The sequence below is a fragment of the Perognathus longimembris genome, chromosome 25 (assembly GCF_023159225.1).
Source record: "Perognathus longimembris pacificus isolate PPM17 chromosome 25, ASM2315922v1, whole genome shotgun sequence".
NCBI lineage: Eukaryota > Metazoa > Chordata > Mammalia > Rodentia > Heteromyidae > Perognathus > Perognathus longimembris.
The window spans coordinates 11,042,543-11,065,913 of NC_063185.1; the positions used below are offsets into that span (position 1 = coordinate 11,042,543).

General features: G+C 40.2%; 1 protein-coding gene across 2 annotated transcripts; it reads right to left on the minus strand.

Moving 5' to 3' along the window:
* Positions 1 to 6,714: 6,714 nt before the first annotated feature.
* Positions 6,715 to 21,899, minus strand: LOC125342219 (zinc finger protein 260-like). Of its 2 annotated transcripts, XM_048334371.1 has the most exons (6): positions 21,871 to 21,899; positions 21,627 to 21,745; positions 17,417 to 17,475; positions 10,638 to 10,764; positions 9,881 to 9,964; positions 6,715 to 8,793 (listed from the first exon to the last, which is right to left on the minus strand). In XM_048334371.1, the coding sequence occupies exons 3-6, from the start codon at positions 17,471 to 17,473 to the stop codon at positions 6,863 to 6,865; spliced, it is 2,199 nt and encodes a 732-aa protein (XP_048190328.1). In that variant the 5' UTR covers positions 17,474 to 17,475; positions 21,627 to 21,745; positions 21,871 to 21,899; the 3' UTR covers positions 6,715 to 6,862. The 2 variants fall into 2 exon arrangements, with proteins under 2 accessions (XP_048190328.1, XP_048190327.1); XM_048334370.1 differs by lacking the exon at positions 21,871 to 21,899 and having other exon boundaries at positions 21,627 to 21,860.
* Between the last annotated feature and the right edge of the window lie 1,472 nt (positions 21,900 to 23,371).

Below are 23,371 nucleotides of genomic sequence, written 5' to 3' on the forward strand. Positions count from 1 at the left end.
TCTCTTTATTCTCTTACATGTCATTTGCAATTGTATCCCAAAACTGCAAAGGATTCTTTTCAAAGCCCAGAATTGTAGTACAATAGGATATGACTTGCTATGATTCAGTAGAATATGACTTGCTGTCCTTTATCATTTTCAGTTATGAGTACTGTGTTTTTTTTTTGAAGAATTAGCTGCAAATCACCTTATTTTCAGAAGGACCAATTAATAACAAGTTTGATGATTTGTTTGGGGTTTTGACCTTTGTTGATTTTTTCTTTTCATTTTCTGGCACTTCAATTGTTTATGCATGTAGTCTTCTAGGGTGGTCTTCAACTTTTGAAATGCATCCCAAATCTTTTACTATCATCTGTTTAGTTCTTTGAAAATACTGCCTTCATTAACTCCTTTGTCTTTTAAGACACAGCCTTTCTTCTCATGTCTCTTTGTTTCACTACTGAATTGATTTCAACGTTTGCATATTCTCTCTTAACTTTGGTTCGTTTAGTTTCTGTCATGCTGATCAATGATACCCTTGCATGCTTTGCATCATTTTGTATATGTGTATGCCTTATGTTTGAGAAGTGATATTATCTGTTTTAAACATGGTACATCATATCTCAGGATTCCAATGTTTTTCAGGTAATTAGTTATATCAATATTTCACTCTTCATGTTTTGATATGAAATTGATTTAGGAGCAATAAGGTTTATGAAGCAATTCCCAACACTCTTATGCTATTGCCTAATTCAGACTCAGTCTCTTGTGTTCCCAAGTATGATTTGTTGGTAAACTTTTATTCCAGGCATACACTGAAATGCCAATTGTTCCCTTTTAGTTTCCTAATGTCACTATATTGAAGGAGAGTCCTGTGTATACAGAACTGGACATGATCTGTCTCTCATTGTGTCTTCTCTCTAACTTCAGGTGGACTCCACAGAATCAGGAAACTGTAAGTAATCCCAACTCACTCACTCTGAAACACCTAAGTGCTGCAAAACATTGGACTTCGGTTCTGAAATCCATCTCAATGCAAGTTTCCTGGTGCAAAAGAGGAATTAGAGTTTGTGCTGAGCAGGACTGTGGTAAAGAAAAAAAAAAAACCTCTGGCCATCTCCATTTTTTTCCTGAAAGCAGCTAGGTCATTTTGGTGTGTAGTTGGTTGTAAATGAAAAGCTTGTCAATATATTTTTGAGGGTTCATTTCACTATAAAATCTACATCCACAGGCAATAGCAATGTAAACTTTTACAAAGGAATCTGTTACCAACGCATTCATTGTTTGGTTGTTTTTTTGGTCAGTTGTAGGGCTTGAACTCACGGCCTAGTCACTGTTTCTGAGGTCTTCAGCTCAAGGCTAGCACTCTACCACTAGAGTCACAGCACCACTTCTGGCTTTTCCTGTGTATGTGGTGCTGAGGAATTGAATCTAGGGCTTTATGCATGCTAGGCAAGCACTCTACCACAGAGCCACATTCCCAGCCCACACTGACACGTGTTACAGTGACAAGTAACACAAGGCTCATCTTTTTTTTTTTTTTTTGCCAGTCCTGGGGCTTGAACTCAGGGCCTTAGCACTGTGACTGGCTTCTTTTTGCTCAAGGCTAGCACTCTGCCACTTGAGTCACAGCGCCACTTCTGGCCATTTTCTGTATATGTGGTGCTGGGGAATTGAACCCAGGGCCTCATGTATACAAGGCAAGCACTCTTGCCACTAGGCCATATTCCCAGCCCCTGGCTGTTTCTTATATATGTGGTACTGGGGAGTTAAACCCAGGGCTTCATGTATATGAGGCAAGCACTCTTGCCACTAGGCTATATTCCCAGCCCCACAAGATTCATTATGGTTGGAATTCCTGTGTATATCCCCCAAGCTTCCAGTCCCTGGGACCTCTGGGTTGGATGGCATTCCAATCTACCTCCTGCCCAATCCAAGGAAGACTTGTGAGTTTGGAGGCTACTTGCTTGAAGTACATGTATACACACACACACACACACACACACACACACACATTTTCCACATAAGTAACCAAATGACATGTTAGTAAATTTTCCTAATAGCATCAGTTCATTGTTTTTGTTTTATTTACTGTTTACCCTTTGAGAATGGACTAGGAGGTATATGGAAGAGAAAGACTATTGAGGTTTAAAACAGGGCTCCTAATAACTGTTGCCTTTCATACGAAGAATTCCAAATGAGTAGACAGATATGACAGTACCAAGCTAGTAGAAATCAGTTTCAGCATCTGAAAGGGAAGGTGTTCATTGAAGCAGACCATGCATTCTCCCCTCCCCATACCTTTTGTTTTTGTCCGTTGTGGGATTTGAACCCCAGGTCTGGGCACTGTTGCTGAGCTTTTTTTCTGCTCAAGGCTATCAATCTACACAGCTCTACTTCCAGTTTTGTGGTGGTTAATTCAAGGAAATAATCTCAGGGACTTTCCTGCCCTGGCTGGCTTTGAACTAGAATCCTCAGATCTCAGCCTCCTCAATATCTAGGATTAGAGGCATGAGCCAGTAGTGCCCAGCTAGAGTGCTCTCACACTCGAGCCCATTTTTCACCAATGTTTCTTTGCTCTTCTTAACCTTCTATTCTTGACTCAAGTCTAACCCAACTAATGAAAACTGAATAATCTCAAGCAACGCTGTCACTGTACTGACCATCCACCTGTGTCTTCCTAGTAGCCTCTGAAACCATTCAGAATTCTCTTCCTCGACTCAGGACAAACGAGGATGAGCAGACAAAATCTGCAGTAAGTGTCGTGTCTTTGTGAGGAATAAAAGCATTGCTTCCTGATTTTTCTTTTTCTTTAGTAAAATAGGGAGAGTTGAATAGGTATCTTATGGATGAGTAGGTGTATTATGGATGACATGTCACACACACACACACACACACACACACACACACACACACACACACACACACACACACTGGAATAGCAATGGAGAGGTATTTCCCAACTGAGATCTGATTGCAGACAGCATTCAAAATTGGCCTCCATCATTTACAATGTATGTTACTATGAACTTTAATTAGAGAAGTATTTTTCTTCCAAACAAAACAAGTGTTATCCATGGGCTGGGAAGGTGGCTTAGGGGTAGAGAGCTTGCCTAGCATGCATGAAGTCCTGGGTTCGATTTCTCAGCCCCACATATACGGACAAGGCCAGAAGTGGTGATGTGGCTCAAGGTAGAGTGCTAGTCGAGTAAAAGAAGCTCATGGACATTTGAGTTTAGAGAATTATTTCACTTTCATCTTGATATACTATGTCTGATTTTATGTAAGAAAAATTGTATAGCTACTTGAAGTTATTTAGTATAGATTTCCAGAAAAACAAGGATAGGATTAACTTTGCCTGTGATACAACTCTTTGCAAATGGCTTTTGCTGTGAACACACATAGCAATTTACTTTAATACCTTAATCTAATAACATTTAATATCTTAGTCTAATAATATTTCCCCTAAATTTATACCTAATTTTAAAAACACTAAATAGTAAATAAAATTTTAAAGAAACATTCTCTAACTTCCCTGAGTTTTTTTTTAAATTCAAGTCCCATACAAACATACCAGTGTTATTATGCCAAAATGTTATTCCTCTTTAATAACAAGGGAAACATTGGCCTCAGCATTTATGGAGTTAGACAGCATTATGCAGAAGAGAAACAAACTCAGAACACAGAGATCTCACTTAGAGTGGACACTTACTTAACTTTATAATCCAAACCATGTGAAATCACAAAGACAAGGAAGAAGCGTAGTTACCAGGGATTTGGGTTTCAGGAACTGGGTTACTGGACCAAGACATTTGGTTTTAGTGGTGCTGTAAGAGTAAGTTCTAGAGATTTAATGTTCTGCAAGGTTCCAAGTGCAGTATACAGTGCTTGGAATTTAGTGAGAGTAAGTCATAAGAGTTCTCAGCATGAAGATGTGTGTTAGTGGGGTTCATTAGGTGAACAAACCAATCACAATTTAGTATATTCTTTAAAATATAAAATGTCAATCTTATTTCAATAAAAATGAAAACATTTAAAAGTTAAATCTAGGCTCAGAGAATTTTTAAGTTAAATTGTCACAGAAAGTTGTTTTTAATAACTGTTAATATGGCTGAAACAACATTTTTCAAAAACATAAATCAGTGGTATTTGGATGATTTTTTCCATTTGCTTAAGTGTTGCTTTCATATTGCAAATAAATGTCATGGAACATGTTATCTTATATGTAAATTTACTAGTCTTGTTTGCAATTTTATAAGAATAAACAACTTTGTAAAAAAATTTTCATGATTGAGGGGTTTTAACTGGACATTTCTTTTTTTTTAAGAGTAGTAGGCACTGAAGGCAGAGCCTTAGGCTTATTAGGCAAGTGGTTACTACTTGGTCCATTCCCTCATCCTTTTGCTTTTACTTTTTCAAATAGTCTCTCTCTTTCCCCAGGATGGCCTGAAGACTCCACCCTCCTCTTTGTCCTGAGTAGCTAAGTAGAGAAAACCAGGATTCACGGTTAACCAGACTAACTTACAAAGTGAACTGAAACTTCTTTCTGCCTGTCTGTCTTTTTGTGCTACTGCAACAGAAATCCCAAGGCTGAATATTTTATACAGAAAATTAATTTAGTTCCTAGTGTTAACAACTGAGAAACCCAATTACAAAGTGTTGGGCCTTCTTATTAGGTTGTGCATCGATGATGCCAAGTAGAGAGCAACTGACCACTGAACCAGCCTTCCTACCAAGCTGCTCCTCACAAGAAGTTATCTACTCCCATTGTAATGGCAACAATCCATCAGTGACATCCAAGATCTCATGAGCATGTTGCTTCTGAAGCCTCCCAATACATCCCCTGTTTCTTTCAGGGAGAATGATCTTTGTAACACATAAAGTATATTTAAACCAGAGTAGCCACTCCAGTTTGTAGATTCCTCATAAAACTGAACACACCACTACCCTAGGATCCAGCAATACAACTCTTGAATGTCTATCCAAAAGATTACAAGCCAGGATACAGTAAAGCCACTGGGACAACCATGTTTACTGCTGCAGTATTCACTATAATGTTCAATGGACAAATCAAGAAATCATGACAATATATGATAGAAATTACACTCATTTCACATTTGGCCTCTGACTACAAAAGATGAGAGCTATGACTACTAACTTTGTGAGGTTTGAGGGCTGTAGTGAACCCGGACATTATAATCCACAACCACCTACAGGGAGCTGGAGAAAGGGACAGTGGTGGTGATAAATATATTCATTCTTCTGAGAATTTCAAACTTTCAACCCTAGAAGAGTGAGAAAACACAGGCTTTTCACATCATGCACATGGTGTTTTATTTTAAGGCACTGAACAGAACAGAATGAGCTATGAGTGAATGAATCACATGTGATTCATACCAGTGATTAATATATAGGAAGCAACAAAGTCATCTTGGGGTTACTCATCCAAAACCAAATGCTTAAGACTTGTCTTTATCTGCCAGAGAAACCAGATGTGGAATTGTGGTTTAAGTGGTAGAGCAGCCTTGAAAAAAGATGCTTAAGGACAGTGCCTAGACTCGAAGTTCAAGCTGCAGAACTTGTATCAACACACAAAGAAAATGTGTCCCCAAATATGTGTCCTGTGTTCTCAATGTTTCATACACCAGCTTGGGGACAAAACTACTGTGCACTGTATACTAAACATGTAGTGGTATCTTCCATCATGTTATTATGCACTGACCACACATACAGTGAGCGGGAGACTTTATGGGAGCTGTGGAGAAACCAATGTTCTTTGGCTCAAATCATGATGGCTCTTTCTAATTTATCACTCCCCAAACCACCTTGGAGATGATAGGACTCCAGTCTTAAAAAGGGACAGAACTCGGCCTGGGCACTGTCCCTGAGCTCTTCAGCTCCGCGCCACTTTGTTTTCTGGTGGTTAATTGGAGAGAAAAGTCTCAGACGTTCCTGCCCTGGTGGGCTTTGAACTGTGACCCTCAGATCTCAGCCTCCTGAGTAGCTAGGAAGACAGGCTTGAGTCACCCATGATTGGCTGGAGCTCTTACCGTTGATTAGTTTATCAAATTTCTTTGAGAAACCATTCCTTAGTATAAAAGACAACTCTCTTCATTACTTGTCAAGCACAAAAGTAATTAATGCCCACCACTTATGTCCAAATCCTTTGGATAATACTCAGGTTCATCATTCCCACTCAACACAGGAAGAGAAACGTTGGGTCAGTGAGTGTCCAAGAGTAAAGAATGGTTTCCCATTATACCTAGTTTACCTCTGTCATGAAGAATTTATAATTTATAGAGGTTTCTGACAAAGACTTTCCTATTGGTTTTTTTCCTGGGTGAGTCCTCTAATGCTTGCAGATATACACATTAAGGGATTCTGTTCCGTGTCTTGGTCTCTGATGCTGGTAGAAATGAAACTTCAGGCTATATGTTTTTCTACATTACACTCAGTTTCTCTTGTGTAAGTGGACTGAGAACGAGCTTCTAATTAAAAGTCATTGCACATAGGTTACACTAGTTTTCTTTTCCATGTGTGTCAGTTCTTTGAATACTGAAGTATGCCTTCCAGGTGAAAGATCTTCCATGTTTGCTATATTCATAAGGTTTCTCTCCTTTGTGGGGGCTATAAACACTCAGCCATGCTTTCTTGGTGAAGGACTTACCACATTTGTTACATTCACATGGTGTCTGTCAGGTATATGCTTTTCGATGCAAATCCAAGTATGATTTCTTGCAAAACTTTCCACATTTGTCTCATAAATGAAATTTCTCTCCTACAGGTGTTCAAGGATGAAGTATGAGCTGTGATTTCTGGGTAAGACTGCATGTTTGCTACATTCATGCTTCCATTCTGTGTGGGTTCTTCCAGATTTATGTTCCTAAAATTTCTCACGTGCATGAATTCTCTTATGTGAGCTGAGTTGTGAACTCTGTCTGAATAACTTTCCACATTTGTCACATTCATAAGGTTTCTCACCTGTGTGAATCCTGTTATGCCTGCCAAGGTAAGATCTCTGCGTGAAGGCCTTTCCACATTTGTTGCATTCGTAACGTTTCTCTCCTGTGTGTATTCTCTGATGCACAGTGAGCGATACCTTACATCTGAAAAGCTTCTCACATATGTTGCATTTATACGGTTTTTCTCCTGTGTGTGTTCTCTGGTGCAAAGGAAGTCTTGACTTCTGTCTGAATAACTTTCCACATTTGTTACATTCATAAGGTTTCTCTCCTGTGTGTGTTCTTTGATGAAGCTGAAGGAATTCTTTCCGGGTGAACGACTTTCCACATTTGTTACACTTATAAGGTTTCTCTCCTGTGTGCAGTCTCTGATGGAGAGTAAGGTGTGACTTCTGGGTGAAAGACACTCCACATTTGTTACACTCATAAGGTTTCTCTCCTGTGTGTGTTCTCTGATGCACAATGAGATTTGTATTCTTGGTGAAAGACTTTCCACACCAGTTACATTCATAAAGTTTCTCTCCAGTGTGTGTTCTGTTATGCAGAGAGAGGGATGACTTATATTTGAAAGACTTTCCACATTTGTCACATTCGTAAGGTTTCTCTACCGTGTGTTTTATCTGATGCAGAGCGAGGCATGACTTATGTCTGAAAGACTTTTCACATATGTTACATTCATAACATTTCTCTCCTGTGTGTCTTTTCTGACGATCTGTCTTCTTGGTGAAAGACTTTCCAAGCCTGTTATAAGGGTCCTCTCCTGTGTGTGTGCTCTGATGTATGGCAAGTTGCGCCTTGCAGTATAAAGAGTCTCCAGAATTTTTACATTCATAAGGTTTCTCTCCTGTGTGTGTTCTCTGATGCAAAGTGAGGTATGAATTCTGTCTGAAAGACTTTCCACATTTGTCACATTCGTAAGATTTTTCTACTGTGTGCATTCTCTGATGTAAAGCAACAAATGACCTCAGTCTGAAAGACTTCCCACACTGATTGCACTCATAACATTTCTCTCCCGTGTGAGTTCTCTGATGCCTGCCGAGAGCTGGCATCACAGTGGAAAATTTTCTACACTCCTCATATTGATAGGGTTTCTCTTCTGTGGGTGTTTCAAGTTGGAAAGTCAGGTCTGACTTCTGAGACAGAGATTTTGTACATTGTATATATTTATCAGACTTCTCCAGACATTTGCTCTTAGGTTTGTCAAGGTGTATTTCCTTACCAAAAGATATCTCACATTCACTACCTGTATGAGAATACTCTCCTATGTACATTTTGTGATGTGTAGTGACTATAGGTCTTAAGTGAAATGTATTTGCACATATAGTACCTTCAGGTGTTTTCCTTTCTCCCAGAAGTATTTCTCCGTCAAGGAGAGCTGACTTAGCCCAGTCTTCTCTATATTCTCTGTATTCATTAGGGTTATAGGAGGGTTCTCCCAAACAAATCTGATTTTGTCTACAAAATATGTTCTTAGAATTTAATACCTCCCCTTCTCCACCATATTCAAAATACTGCAGCTCATTTGGATACTTGTAATTTTGACTAAAATGCCCCAAATATTTGAAGGATTTTAAAACTAGAGGAGACACACCAGGCCTACACGCAGCATGGATTTCATTAGGCTTACTAGAGAGAAGCATGTTCCCATACTCAATGAGCTCCTCAGTCCTCATCCCTAAGGAATTCCCATTATTTCTAATTAGTTCTGGCTTATGTTTTGAGCTCAAATTAAAAGTTGTCAATAATTTCATTCTTTCCTCGACTGTGTTACTATTTGTGACTGCTACTTCATACAGACATGCATATGGACTTTCCTGGCAGGTCTTAATCACATCCTCCATTTCTTGGACATCTAAAAACAGTCAGGAAAAAAATATATATAAATGAGAACCAAAGATTCATTAATGCAAAGGTAAAGACATTTTCTCCCATCCTAACCATTAGAGATGTAAAAATATCAATTTAGGAACTGATTTATGATAAATATATACTTTTCTAACTCTAATGTATTAAGAAAATAACTGACATTTTACAATGGACATTTTTCCTCTTTTTATATCAAAGGAAATATTTACTCAATTTACTCAACCACATACTGCTAGAGATTCAAGCTGAGTACTAACCATCTGCCTTTAGTATTCTTGAGGTTATTTTCCAGATATGGTTTAGTTTGATTATAACTATTTTCACTTCTTTTCTTTGAATAATTTATATATTTTCCTGCTTTGTTTCTGAACCATTAGGTGAGGAACAGCATTATTTTCTAGATCTGGAGACCACAAGGGAGTTTGGTAAATCCCTTTACCTTTCATCTAAGCAGGAATGGATCCTGACAGGATTTATCCTTAGATCTCTTCAGTTCCAACTTCTAAGAATTACTTTAGGTATCTGTGAGAACTTTGAAATTTGTTTCTCTCCATCTTAGACAAAGTCTCATCAAAATTCCTTTTCTGACACTCCTGCCCCCTCAGAACCATGGAAGACCAAAGATACTCCAGCTCACCACCGAGTTTATCATCTTTTCTATTCAAAAGGCTTTGATTCTGAATCCTAGTCTCGGCCCACCAGTGACGAGCTATTTTCCTTAGAACAGGATAGCAGCCCTGGCATGTGTTACTTCCTCATACCTGCATCTATTTCCTCATGTCTAGTTTCAAAGACAATGAGATCTTTCATTTTCTACATTTTGAATTTTTTTTTCATTCCAGAACGATATCCACCAAGAAAAAGAGAACTGCTAACTTTAACTCTACTACCACACAGAATTCAGGATGTCTCCATATGAATTCATGATTTACAAGTCTTTGAGACAAAGGATCACCTAATTCTCTGCCATACACACAGGACTCAGGGGGAATTCAGGACATTATTGCTCAGTACAGTCCAAGACGAACCTACCAGCTGGGTTCTGGCTCCATCAAGACCATGCTTTAACTTACCTGTGAAATTCTTGTCTGAGGCCTCTCCTATCCATGGTTCTTGTTCCAGCTTGACAATTAATTTAGGTTTAGGAACACAGTACCCTGTTAATAAGAAATAGTGGAGAACTATTGCTCATGCTGGGTCATCACTGCTGTAAGATTCTCAGACATCCTGTTCACAAGGTTGCTCCTAAATCTTGTTTCTCACCTGTCACAGTCTTCATGGTTGACTTTCGCCCAGCTTTGGATATACCTTACCAGTTGTGTGGCTTTAATTCAGCTCTTTTTCTTAAGGCTAGCATTCTACCCGTTTGAACCCCAGCTCCACTTCCAGTTTTGAGTGGTTAACTGGAGATGAGAGTCTCATAGGGACTTTTCTGACTCCTGAGTAGCTAGGATTATAGGCGTGAACCACTGCACCCAGCGCCAGGTTTGGATTATAAATACCCACTTCCAAATAGTGATTTCCAGATCATACTTCCTATAGTGATATACATTCTCTTCTAGACTGTATATCCACCTACAATAATCACCTCAAGTTTGGGAAGACAGTCTCCTGTTAGTGGAACATAGTTTACAACATTGGTCAAACTGCTGATTTGGCTTCTTGAAGAATGACAATAGAATTGCCTCAGGAGTTACCTAATTAAGTTGACATTTGTTAGAAAGTAACACTTTCCATGGACTTGAATCTTACACCCAGATACCATAACTATTCATATATCTACTAAAAACAAATTACTTGGCCTTGCAAATTAATGTGACTTTTGCTCACCCAAGGACACCAGGTTGCTGTAGGTCTCCAGCATAACATCTCTGTACAGGGTCCTCTGAGCAATGTCTAGGTCCTGCCATTCCTCCCAGCTGAAGTCCACAGCCACATCAGCAAATGACACCACCTTCTGTAATGGCACATTTCCATAAAGTAATTAGCTCAGAGTCATGAGAACACCAATTGCACTCTTCTACATGTATGCTCTCTTGTTTAACATAAAATGTGTGGAGCTTGATGTGTTATCTATAAACAATGGCTAACAATCCCTCCGAGCCAGCCATACTTGACAATACCAGAGATGGATGCTGACTAAAACACAAAAGGAAATATATTTTTAAATGTTTAAATAACCTTCAATCCCCAATCGATTGGGCAGAGAAACTCTTCTAAAAATGTAGATTGAAAATATTTTTAGGAAAAGACAATTCATTAACAGCCCATCTGCATTTTAAGAGTGTTACAAGAAATTATTCTGCTTTAAGAGAATAACAAAAGATGCCAACATAGGACAAGGACATTAGAATGGAAAAGGTGAAGGTAAATATAAAGGAATACATAGATCATATATGTAATTATGTAATCTAAAATGATTTGTGGAAGGAAAACTTCTAACACCATCTTCCTGGTCCACAATGCATAAAGACTCAATATATAAACACATAAGTGTATTAAAACCAAGTATTGGGGCTGGGAATGAAGCAATAGATTGCTTTCCTAGCATGCATGAAGCCCTGGGGGTTCAATTCCTCAGCACCACATACACAGAAAAAGCCAGAAATGGCGCTGTGGCTCAAGTGGTAGAGTTCTAGCCTTGAGCAAAAAGAAGCCAGGGACAGTGCTCAGGCCCTGAGTCCCCAGGACTAGCCCCCACCCCAGAAAAAGTGTATGGACTAGACATATGAATCAATCAATACTGTACTTGCTTGACAAAAGTGAGCTCCAGAGTTTAAAGAATTAATTCTACCAACAAAAAAAGTTAAGGGCAATAGATTTATGTTCTAAACGGAATTATTCCATTAAAAAATAACTATATTATATGATGTCACATGCTGGTAACTGCAAGAATACTGTAAACTCTTAGAGTACATAGTAATAATACACTGAAGTACACCCAGCACATTTATTTCCTATGTCTGTTATACCCAAGAATCAGACTGGGTGGGAAATGTATTTTCTTGCAGTTCTATAGTATAACAATTTTCCTGCATGCTTTTCTTCTTCTGAAGCTCTACGCTTCAGCCTGAGGATGGCCTTTGTTCTGTACATAAAATCTCTGGTTATTTGTTTATGAAGCAAACAAACTACCAGACTAGAATATAGCTATCATATAATGGCCTTTTCAAAGGAATATATTAGGCCTCACATAGTTGTGAGTTTCACAGATTCAATGAAGCATTGTACCAAAATATTTGAAAAAGTATGGCACCTATGTTAAATGTGCAGCATTTGAAAAAACTGTCATAATCCTATGAAAAATGAAGTATAACAACTATTTACATAGGTATTGGACTGTAATAGATATAGGTGATTTACAATTTTATAGACGAAATCCTACTGGTGGTTTTAGAGGTCATTTACAGTGTACAGAAGGATGTGTGCAGGTTACATGGAAGAACAATAAATATCAGGTGAGACAAACATAATAAACAGCAAAATGGTCATCAAAATAAAACCATAATAATGTAATATAAATGTAGTAAATATATAAGGCACTGTCTGACTTGAACAAAAAAAAGTCTCAAAAAACCCAATAAGCTCTCCAAAGAGACATACATTAAATATAGAGAAATAAAAACAAACAAACATAAAGTTACCACAAGCAAAAATAATCTACCATTACTATTGGAGAAATAATTCACTTCTTACTAACTGATAGAACAACCAGGCAAAAAGTTAACAGGAACACACTCATGGATGTCATTATCTTAACTCAAATGCTATTCACAAAATACTGTGGTGTTCTATTTACCAAGACAGACACACTGAGAACAAAAACAAATCTGAAGACAAGCTCTGCAGAAATCAATATGAGAAATAAAGCTCTAAGTTATAAATACATTAGATCTGGAAGAAATGTACTGTCACTGTGATTTATAGAGTATTAAAGGTAGCTACTTTCTTACCTCACCTTTGAGGTAAAAAATGCTTTTAATGTATGGTGTGTTCACATATATGTTTTGGGGGGAGGGAGGAGCCATAGAACTCAGGGAAATAGGATGAACAATCCCAGCACTAAAGCTCACTGGACACTGATGGAAGTGAACTACACAATTCATGGGTGGAGAAGCAGGGAGGGAACAAGGAGAGAGCAAGGGAAGGGAAGCTAGCATATATGAAAGGAAATGTACTCATTACCAGACTCATATAATTGTAACCTCTGTACATGACCTCCATAATAACAATAAATGAAATTAACTATAAAACAATTCCTTCATTGTTTGTTGACTAAGCTATTTGCTTAGTGAAGAAAAATCTACCACAGTTAGAAGAACAGTTACAATTATCAGAAAGAATATACAACACGTAACTAGAAACATGAAATATTTGAGTTTAAGTTGAATATTAATTCGACATAAATATGTTCAGGTTAGAAAAAACAAGTGCTTCTGGCTCAGGACGGTTATCTCACTCTAGCTACGAAGGAGGCTGAAGTCTGGAAGCCAACCTGGTTAGACAACTCAAATTAAGCAGCTAATAAACAGGTTAGAGGCATGACTCAAGTGACAGTGCCAACAGTGAATGAGGAAGCTGACTGACTGCGAGGCTGTGAGTTCAAGCAACAGCACTGACACTAGAAAGGAATGGTGGAGGCTGAGTTTATAAGGTAGACACACACCAATGGTGGCAACACAGTCCTCATCTCAGAAAGAGAAAAGACAGTGAATGGAGGGGGGAGAGAAAGGGGAGCAAAGGGGCAGGGAAATGAAGGAAGAAGAGGGAACTAGAGAGGAGGGAAAAGAAGGAAAGGAAAAGGAGGAAAGGGGGAGGAGGGGAGGAAAGCTTCCTGACATTAGATTTGAGTTACTCCTAGGATAGGACACCAAAAGTGCCTGATCCAATACCAAGCAAGAGTAAGTGCATACAATTAAAACTTTGTACAACACAGGCACAATTAACAAGGAAGAAAAAGCATGGCATGAGAAAAAACATTTGAATATAACTCTAAATAGATAAGTAGAATGAATTAGGAAATGCAAAACAAAAATCCTACCACCCCCCCCCATATGGTTGTAAAATGGGAAAAAAGATGGAATGGCCTTTTCTAAAAAGAATATATAAAAATAGTTGATTAAAATAGAAAAAGAAGTTCATATCAACAGTCATGAGAAAAATTCAAATCAAAATTACAATGACATAACTACATTATTTTTTTTTAATTTTTTGCCAGTCTTGGGGCTTGAACTCAGGGCCTGGGCACTATTGCGGAGCTTCTTTTGCTCAAGGTTAGCACTCTACCACTTGAACCACAGCACCGCTTCTGGGTTTTTCTGTTTATGTGGTACTGAGGAATCGAACCCAGGGCTTCATGCATGCTAGACAAGTACTCTACCACTAAGCCACATTCCCAGCCCTGAATAATTACTTTGTACATGCTAGTATGGACATCGTTTTAAACAAAACAATAGAAAAAAACCTTCCAAAGTCTAACAGTTGCTAGGAAGGATGTGAAAACAAACGTGAACAATGGTACATTTCTGGTAGGAATGTAAAACAAAGGTGGTATGGAGAGTCCTAAAAGTAAGATAATTTTTCAGTAGCGATGAGCCTTGAATACAATAAGCATGGTATGATTTCCTTTACTGAGCTTCCAAGGATCAACAAACTCACTGAGACGCCAAAAAGTAAGATGGTTCCAGAGACTAGGGTAGAGAGGAAGAGGAGCTGCATATTGAATTATTATAAAGCTTCCTACAAGGAAGATGAAAAACAATGTAGATGGATAGAAGGGATGGAGGCACAAAGAGGTGGCCCATACGTAGTATCAGTGAACTGTACATTTAAGCATGGTTTATATAGAGCCATACACCTATAAATCCTTGACCTTGGCTGCAAGCCAGCCTAGGCTAACATAACAAGTTCAAGAACAGCCCGGACTATGCAGCAGCACCTGTTTTCAAAAGGAATAGGGAAGAACCAAATTTTGGATTCTGTGAATTTTATCAGAGATATAAGTGACGTATGAATCTCTTTCCTCCTGGAATAACAAGCAAATTAAAAGTGTTTGAAAATGGGTTAAAACACTTTTTATCTGGAAACATACACTGCAAATAGCATTAATAACACATACATGGATGAAAGCTACAAATTATTATCATCTGTGCACTTTGCTTTTAGTTTTTATATGACAACTGTTCAAATGTGTCATATATTCCTGGATTCTTTCTCCCAGTAGATTTCTAAGGATATAGTCACACATGTTAGCTAGTTGCGATGTTCCTGAGAGATGAAAGTCTATTACTGAGCAAATGTCTGTCAGATTTTGCCACCAGTGATATTTCAAATATAAAAACCCTAGTCATTGTATTGTTCACTATCAAAATCAGCTTCTAGTGCTAGCCTTGAGCAAAAAGAAGCCAGGGACATTGCTCAAGCCCTGAGTCTAAGGCCCAGGACTGGCAAAAAAAAAAAAGAATCTTAAAATCAGCTTCTGGGGCTGGGGATATGGCCTAGTGGCAAGAGCGCATGCCTCATATACTTGAAGCCCTGGGTTCGATTCCTCAGCACCACATATACAGAAAATGGCCAGAAGTGGCGCTGTGACTCAAGTGGCAGAGTGCTAGCCTTGAGCAAAAAGAAGCCAGGGACAGTGCTCAGGCCCTGAGTCCAAGCCCCAGGAATGGCAAAAAAAAAAAAAAAAAAAAAAATTAGCTTCTAGCTTATAGTGGCAGTGAATGCAAATATTCAAATGGAGGAAGAAGAAATAAACAAAACTGTAATACGGCATTTGTTGTTTCCTGAGTTCAGAGTATAGGCCATTCTAACTGGGGTGAGGTGGTATCTCAGGGTTGTTTTTATTTGCATTTCCTTTACTAGCAGGGATGTTGAGCATTTCCTCATGTGTTTCTTTGCCATTTTTATATCTTCTCTTGTGAAGTCTCTCTTTAGCTCTTTTGCCCATTTCCTAAAAGGTTTATTGGGCTTGGAGTGGCTTAGTTTTTTGAGTTCTCTGTAGATGACCTATATTAGGTCTTTGTCTGCTGCTGTGCTGGTAAATATCCTTTCCAATATCGTTGGCTGTCTTTCTATTTTGGTGGCTATGACCTTAGCTGTGCAGAAACTTTTTAATTTGTAGTAGTCCCATTTGTTGAGTTTTTCCCCTATTTGTTGTGCCCCTGGGACTCTATTCAGGAAGTTCCTTCCTGTGCCAATAAGTTCTGGCGTCTTTCCTATTCTGTCTTTCAGTAGTTTCAAGGATTCAGGTCTGATATTGAGGTCCTTGATCCATTTTGAGTTGATCTTGGTGCATGGTGATAGGCTTGGGTCTACTTTGAGTTTTCTGCATATGGCTGCCCAGTTCTCCCAGCACCAGTAGTTGAAGAGGCTATGTTTATTCCATTGTATATCTTTAGCTCCTTTGTCGAATATCAGTTGGCTGTAAGAGTGCGGTTTTATTTCTGGGTCTTCAATTCTAATCCATTGGTCTTCCAATATGTTTTTATACCAATACCCTATGACCCAGCCATACCACTCCTAGGCATCTATCCTAAACAGCAAAACCCAAGATATCAAAAAGACATTTGTACTCCCATGTTTATCGCGGCACAATTCACAATAGCCAAAATATGGAAACAACCCAGATGCCCCTCCACAGACGAATGGATCCAAAAAATATGGTACTTAAACACAATGGAATACTTCATAGCGATTAGGAATGGTGAAATATTGGTATTCGCAGGGAAATGGTCAGAACTCGAACAAATAATGTTGAGTGAGACAAGCCTAGAACACAGAAAACAAAGGGGCATGATCTCCCTGATATATGACTGTTAACAAAGGGAGACGGAGAGACAGTAGAGACCAAGTCTGTGAATACTGTATATGTTCTTGATACATTGCATATTGCATATATGTCTACCTGACCTAGACAAGGGATAGAAAAACAGGTCGTAAGATATCACAAGAAATGTACACACTGCCCTACTATGTAACTGCACCCTTTTTGCACAACACCTTGTAAAAAAATTTACGTTCAATTAATAAAAAAACAACTGTAATACCGTATCAAATGAGGTTAGAGCAGACAAAGACAACAGAACAAAAAACAGAGGGCTTTCAAGAAAGACCATACAGTATCATCAAGTTTCAAATAAGACAAAGACCATGAAGCAGTCCCAAAAGTATGCATGGAGAGTAACTTAGGTACATATAGCTGACTCAGTCCTCTAGAAACATTCAAATGTATGTGTGACCACACTATTTCAGCAACTCTATCTAGTAAAACTTCATTAACATAGTTGAATGTTACCCACAAGGATGTGATCTCTGACCAGTTGCTAGCCAACCTTCCATGAGAAGTCATCCCCTCAGTGACACTGAATCACATAACAAGTGTGACTATTTTCCCTTATCAGAAAAACTAGAAACAAACTGAAGCAAATCTGTAATCAACTTAGACAGAATGTGACATTTTATCATCTGCTAAATCTATAAGCCCTCTTTATCTGATTATGAACATGGTCCTGAAGCTGAATCTGTTTGTTGTTTTTTTTTCAATCTTGGACACCCTTAGGTTCATAAAATGGAATGTACAACAAACTGAGAAATAAAAAGCAGCTCACCAGAGATCTTTTCCTTCTTTCTTGCTGCTGACAATGAACAGAAGATTCTGGAAGCATGGCTGGGAGAGAAGGCAAAGGAGGTAGTCAGGTAAGAACCTGTGCCATTTTACCCCAGATTTTCCTGCTCAAAACATTATATATATGGAAGTGGCATTGTGGCTCAAGTGGTAGAGTGCTAGCCTTGAGCTGAAGAGCTCAGGGACAGCACCCAGGCCCAGAGGAATCGAACCCAGGGCTTCATGTATCTGAGGCAAGCACTCTACCACTAGGCCATATTCCCAGGCCAAACATAAAGATTTCTTATGGGAGAACAATCTTTTGTCTGAAGCAGAGTGTTAAACTCTCCACTAAAGGTGAATCAGTTGGCATATAGATATTATAAAAACAATTCACTTCTATACATACAGAATTCATAAAAATGTTCACACAAAAATAATTGAAACAAAAAAAACACATCTTCACTAAAATTAGTTGTTACTGAAACATATTTAGAGATACATGAACTATTTTTCTATTAATGGAAAGTTATCCTAGGACTCCATTGAGAATTTGTGCTCTACCTCATTCATTTCTATATTTAAACGCCACAGAGAGTATGTATAACTCTGTATTTTTCACCCAAAGTTATACAAGAAAAGCATATATAGTGCATATTTCTTGTGCTATAATGTTTTAATGGTTGTCAAATGGCAATTTCCCTGTATCCAAATACTCAAGAGCACCCTTGTGCAATGACTTGCAATTAGCCATTTAACCTGCTTTGGCCAAAAGGACATGAGTAAAGATGATATAACAGTTTTGAGATCTCCCTAATGCTCACTCTCATAAGAAGTGAGCCAGTCTGCTGGAGATAAAGGGCCTAGTAAAGACATAACATAAAGTACTGGTTACAGGAGAGACACAATCCCAACCAACCATCCTCAGGCAAAGAACCAGAAGATCAAAGTCTCATGTTACCTAATCAATATTAAGGGCTGGGAACGTGGCTTAGTGGTCAAGTGCTTGCCTAGCATGCATGAAGCCCTGGATTCACTTCCTTAGTACCACATAACAAAAAAGCCACATGTGGCACTGTGGCTCAAGTGGTAGTGTGCTAGCCTTGAGCAAAAATAAGCTCAGGGACAGTGCTCAGGTCCTGTGTTCATCAAGCCCCAAGTGTGGCAAAAACAAAAAACAAAAACAATACCAACACAAAATGCTAAGCTGAGCACCCCAAAATGTAGATCCATGAAACTTTAAACAAATTAGATGGCTTTTAAGTATGTGCTTTTTCTTGTACTTGTTTATTGCATATGAAATGCTGTTATCCAGTTCTGGGGTTTTTTTTTTTTTACACAATTATGTAGAATAGAAACTTAATATAAAATATAACCTTTTACAGTGACATGTACAAGAATGAAAATCTACTCTGTAGACTTCAGTGAGCTTGTTTGCTAGGAAAGACATGAATCTTTTGAAAGCAATGGGTGAACATTACTACTGGGTTCTCTACATCACAAGAATGTTCTCATACTTACATTAGTGACTGCACATCCTTCCTTAAATGTCTAAAGTTTTCTAGAAAATATAATCTGTGTATCAGAGTATTGTAACTGAGCTCTGCTGGCTCATGGCTGTAGTCCTAGCTACTCACAGTCTGAGAACCGAAGATCGCAGATTGAAGCCAGCTGGGATAGGAAAGTCGTGGAAACTCTGATCTCCAATAAACTACCCAAAATAGCTGGAAGTGGAGATGTGGCTTAAATGGTAGAACATAAGCCTGAAGCTACAGAAACTCAGGGTCAGTGCCTAGACCTTGAGCTTCCCACACAAAAATGGGGTATTGTATTGTATTTAAATTACCAACTGTTTTGGCATACATGTTTAGGCAGTCTCTCTCATTTTAAGTGATGTAAATTAAGCTCAGTATTACAATGGAGATGTTTGTTGTTGTTTTTGTCAGTCCTGGGGCTTGGACTCAGGACATAAGCACTGTCCCTGGTTTCTTGCTCAAGGCTAGCACTCTTGAGCCACAGCACCACTTCCAGCTTTTTCTATATATGTGGGGCTGAGGAATGGAACCTAGGGCTTCATGCATGCTAGGCAAACACTCTACTGCTAAGCCACATTCCCAGCCCTATGGTGGAGAAATTGTAATTTGTCAAGAACAAATAAATAGCAGAGGATAAATACAGGATCTGAAGGATGTGGACTTGCCTCTCCTCTCTTGGCCCTGATCCTTTTATGTATCTAAAGATGGAATATGAAGGCTTGATTCCTGCCTTACTGCCCAAGCTCAAGCGAAACAACAGGCTTGACCACATGCCCATTCCCAGGCAGCTGGAAACACGCGCGGGGTAGGGGCTGGGTTATAAAGGCAAATACCACATGGTCAAGCCTGCCACACACAGGTGGCCAATGAGGTCACAACACTTACAGAGCATGCCAGGTCACGTGCAGGTGGCCAATGGAGTTACAATCTGTCGTATAGGAACTGTTTGAACCAACCTATCATTTTAGTTAGAACTGGCGCATGAATTTGGCGGGGCTGGCATGATGCAGGCAGATACGCCTACTCATGGGAGGGCACAGGTTTAACTTTAAACGTTCCACAACTCAGGTGGTCAAGCAGTTTACACAATCACATCACAGCAAAGGGGAACTTCCCTGGATAGGGCTGGGAAGATCTTAGTGAAGATGGAGTCAGCTTCTGCTCTTTAATCTGAGATGGAGTCAATCTGACACCCCTCAACAGCCAATGATGGCGCTGGCCAGATCTGACCTCCATATTACAATGCTTCTGTTTACTTCCATTCCCAAAAAGAATTTCCTAAGTGAAATAATATTTCTTTGAGCAGATTGAGACAAAATGGGTCACACTAGCTAAAACTTCAGGCTATGTAACACCTGTAAATCATACAACCTTGAGCAAGATACAGTATCACAAGTTTTCTTCTGTGATTTTTCTTATAAGGCAAAATGTCCCTGACCAACACTTCCTGACCTGCCAGGAAGAACCAAAGTGTGAGAGCTAACATCAACAGATCCATAGTTGAAACATTTGGAATAAGGTTGAGATCACATACTAGAAATGACAGGGGGAAGAGGCTTAATAAATTAGTGAGAACAGGATTAGGGATTAGTACATAGACAGATAGTTCAGTTCTTGTAGGGAGCCAACAGCAAAGTTCATCCTGACCTCTGGCTATTTTGTTTTCTCAAGGAAATGTGCAAGGATATGGCTTAGCTAAAAAGACAGCACAAGAGTCTGGTCTATGTTAACTGTTCAACCTTATTTTGTCTTTACTGTCACCTGTTATTGCCGACTTCAAGGCTTTCTTGTTTTCTTAAACTTTAGTAACACTATGCTAGTCCCTGGTTCCTAAACTGCAGATAAACTGGAAGGCAAGTGGTGACCGAACAGGGATATTCTGATAGTTATCCCTCCACCCCAAACCACAGCCATATGTCCCCTCTGATAACTAGGCTCTGGCTGATTCCTTAGCCCAGATAATTTCCCCTCCTAAAAGTTGGTCTAACCTTCCAACAGCACCAAGTGATTAACAGTGTTGGAGGAAAGAGTACTAAGTGAATCTAGCACTCTCACTCTGGGAAGTAGAACCATTGATTGGTTAATGCAAGAAAGCTGAAAACATCTTCCCCTTCCTGTGCTTTTTCTCTTTAGGGCTTGTGAAGAGTTGACAAGGACTGTCCTTTTAGGAGGGAGGTTCCTATTCATAGGGTTCACGCTCCAAAACACTGCTAGGCTTCACTCCTAAAAATACAGAGCCAGCACACACTACTCAAGACACCCCAGGTAGAACTGTCTCTAGAATCAAGGTCGTGTACAAACACGTGTGAACTCAAGCCAGGAGTGCTGAGAAGGCTAAGAGGCAGGAGCAGAGCAGAGACACCTCTAGGAGAAACACCCCAGGAAACAACTGCAATATAAGAGGAGCCAAGGCAGGCACACACTTCACAATTTCACGAGAATTGCTACCGTGATCATCTTTTTTTTTTTTTTTTTAATGCCAATCCAGGGGCTTGAACTCAGGTCCTGAGCACCGCCCCTGGCTTCCTTTTGCTTAAGGCTAGCACTCTACCACTTGGGCCGCCGTGCCACTTCCGGCTTTTTCTAGATATGTGGTGCTAAGGAACCGAACCCAGGGCTTCAGGTGTACTAGGCCAGCACTCTACCGCCTAAGCCACATTCCCAGCCCACCATGCTTACCTTACAGCAAAGTGGATCGAGTCACAAGGGTCAGCAGCAGAACCTCTGGGTCCCCGGCTCCCCTAGACTGGAGATCCAAACGACTTCTTCTGGGAGCTTCGGGAGCCAGTGTCCGGCATCTGGAAGGCATCACAGGGGCTTATGGCAGCACAAACTCATGAACCCCGAAACCAATCCGCAACTCCAGGCTGGAGGAGCACGTGGAGGGCAGGCACCGGTGCTGCGCCCAGCTCGCGGTTCCTACCTGGCACGAGATCGGCAGCCTGGGATTCCTTCAAGTTTCGGGTCCCGAGGCCCACCGAAGAGAAGGCTGGGCGCCTGCCTCGGGGCTCCACGCTGTGCTAAGCGGCACTTCAGAGAACTCCCAGCCGCCAAGCGAAAGGAGAGAAACCGGAAGTCGTGGACTGAAAGTACCCACAGTGGGCGGGGATGCGCATGCGCACAAGGCGCCGCCGCCGCCGCCGCCGCCGCCGCCGCCGGCGCCCGGCCAAATGTTGTGCCAAGTTGCAAGACCACCCCCAAGAAGACCACCAAGATTCAGACACTCCGAAATGCAAAAGCAAGGCAAGGGTTTATTGAACGAGCTGCCAACTCGGGCCTCGTCCTACCCACCGACACAGCGGAGGTTAGGAGGAAGCCCCGAGCTGTGATTACACAGGGCTTATAAAGGCAAAGAACGAGGTTACAACAATCAGCTGTGCAAGCAAGATTAGAACACAGGTACAAATCTGATTGGCTCAGGGTTCGATTCTAAAATGGGGTTCACGTGGTGGGGCCTGACTTCAAAGTCTGGCACCTCATTTCCCCCTTTTTCTTTTTGGTACTTTGGGAGCCAATCATGGCTCCATTCTGTCCATTTCAATGGCTTGCATGTCTAGGGGATGATATAGAGGTAAGGCATGGGCCAGTAGGGCCCAATGTAGTAACCAAAGGGCCTGTCACCATTTCTTACAAGAATATTCTCTGTACCTCTGTTCTGCATGTCTCTAGTTTATCCTGCCTCATCTTCCCAAAAACAACTCTGGTCCCTTGATTTTAAAGGGGGGCTGATGGGTGAAGATCATCCATCTTCTGTAATTTCTTCAGGCTGACTCAGGGGCGTTGACCTTACCTAGCCAGGAACCTATAACCTTAGTCTACTTTTCCAAGGGACTGCAGGATTGCTGCAAACTGAAAATTAACTTTCAGCTATACAGACTTACCATTAGCTCTATAGTGTTTAGTATCCAAATGTAAGCAACAAAATAATACATAAACTTCTCAACTGTGCTCTAAGGGTCGGGTGGCTATACCCGTATTCCTGAGCAAGCTCAAAACTACCTAAAATAAGGGGGTCACCTCACTTTGGAGTGAGCTGCCAAAATGACATCAACACTAGCCAGGGTAGTAAGGAAAGAAGGCAAAAAGAAAATTATAACAATATTCAGTCTAACTTTCTTTTCTTGAGGCGAAGGCGAAGCGGCTGAGTTGGGTGCTTGGAGACCTCCCATGTTCCATCACGGTAGTTGTCATCCAGGGCAAAGGGGTCAGCTGGCCTGGCGTGGGAGCAATGGACCCAAGTGGTGATGCCGTCCAGGGTCCCCTCCACCGTGGTTCTTAGGATTTCAGTCCCCTGGTCTGAATAAATGGGGGGTAGGGACAGAAGCAGAATCATATCTTTTAGAGTCCAATTCATTTTCTCTACCTGTCCTGCACTCTGGGGTCTATAAGCACAATGCAATTTCCAATCCGTGCACACATGGGGG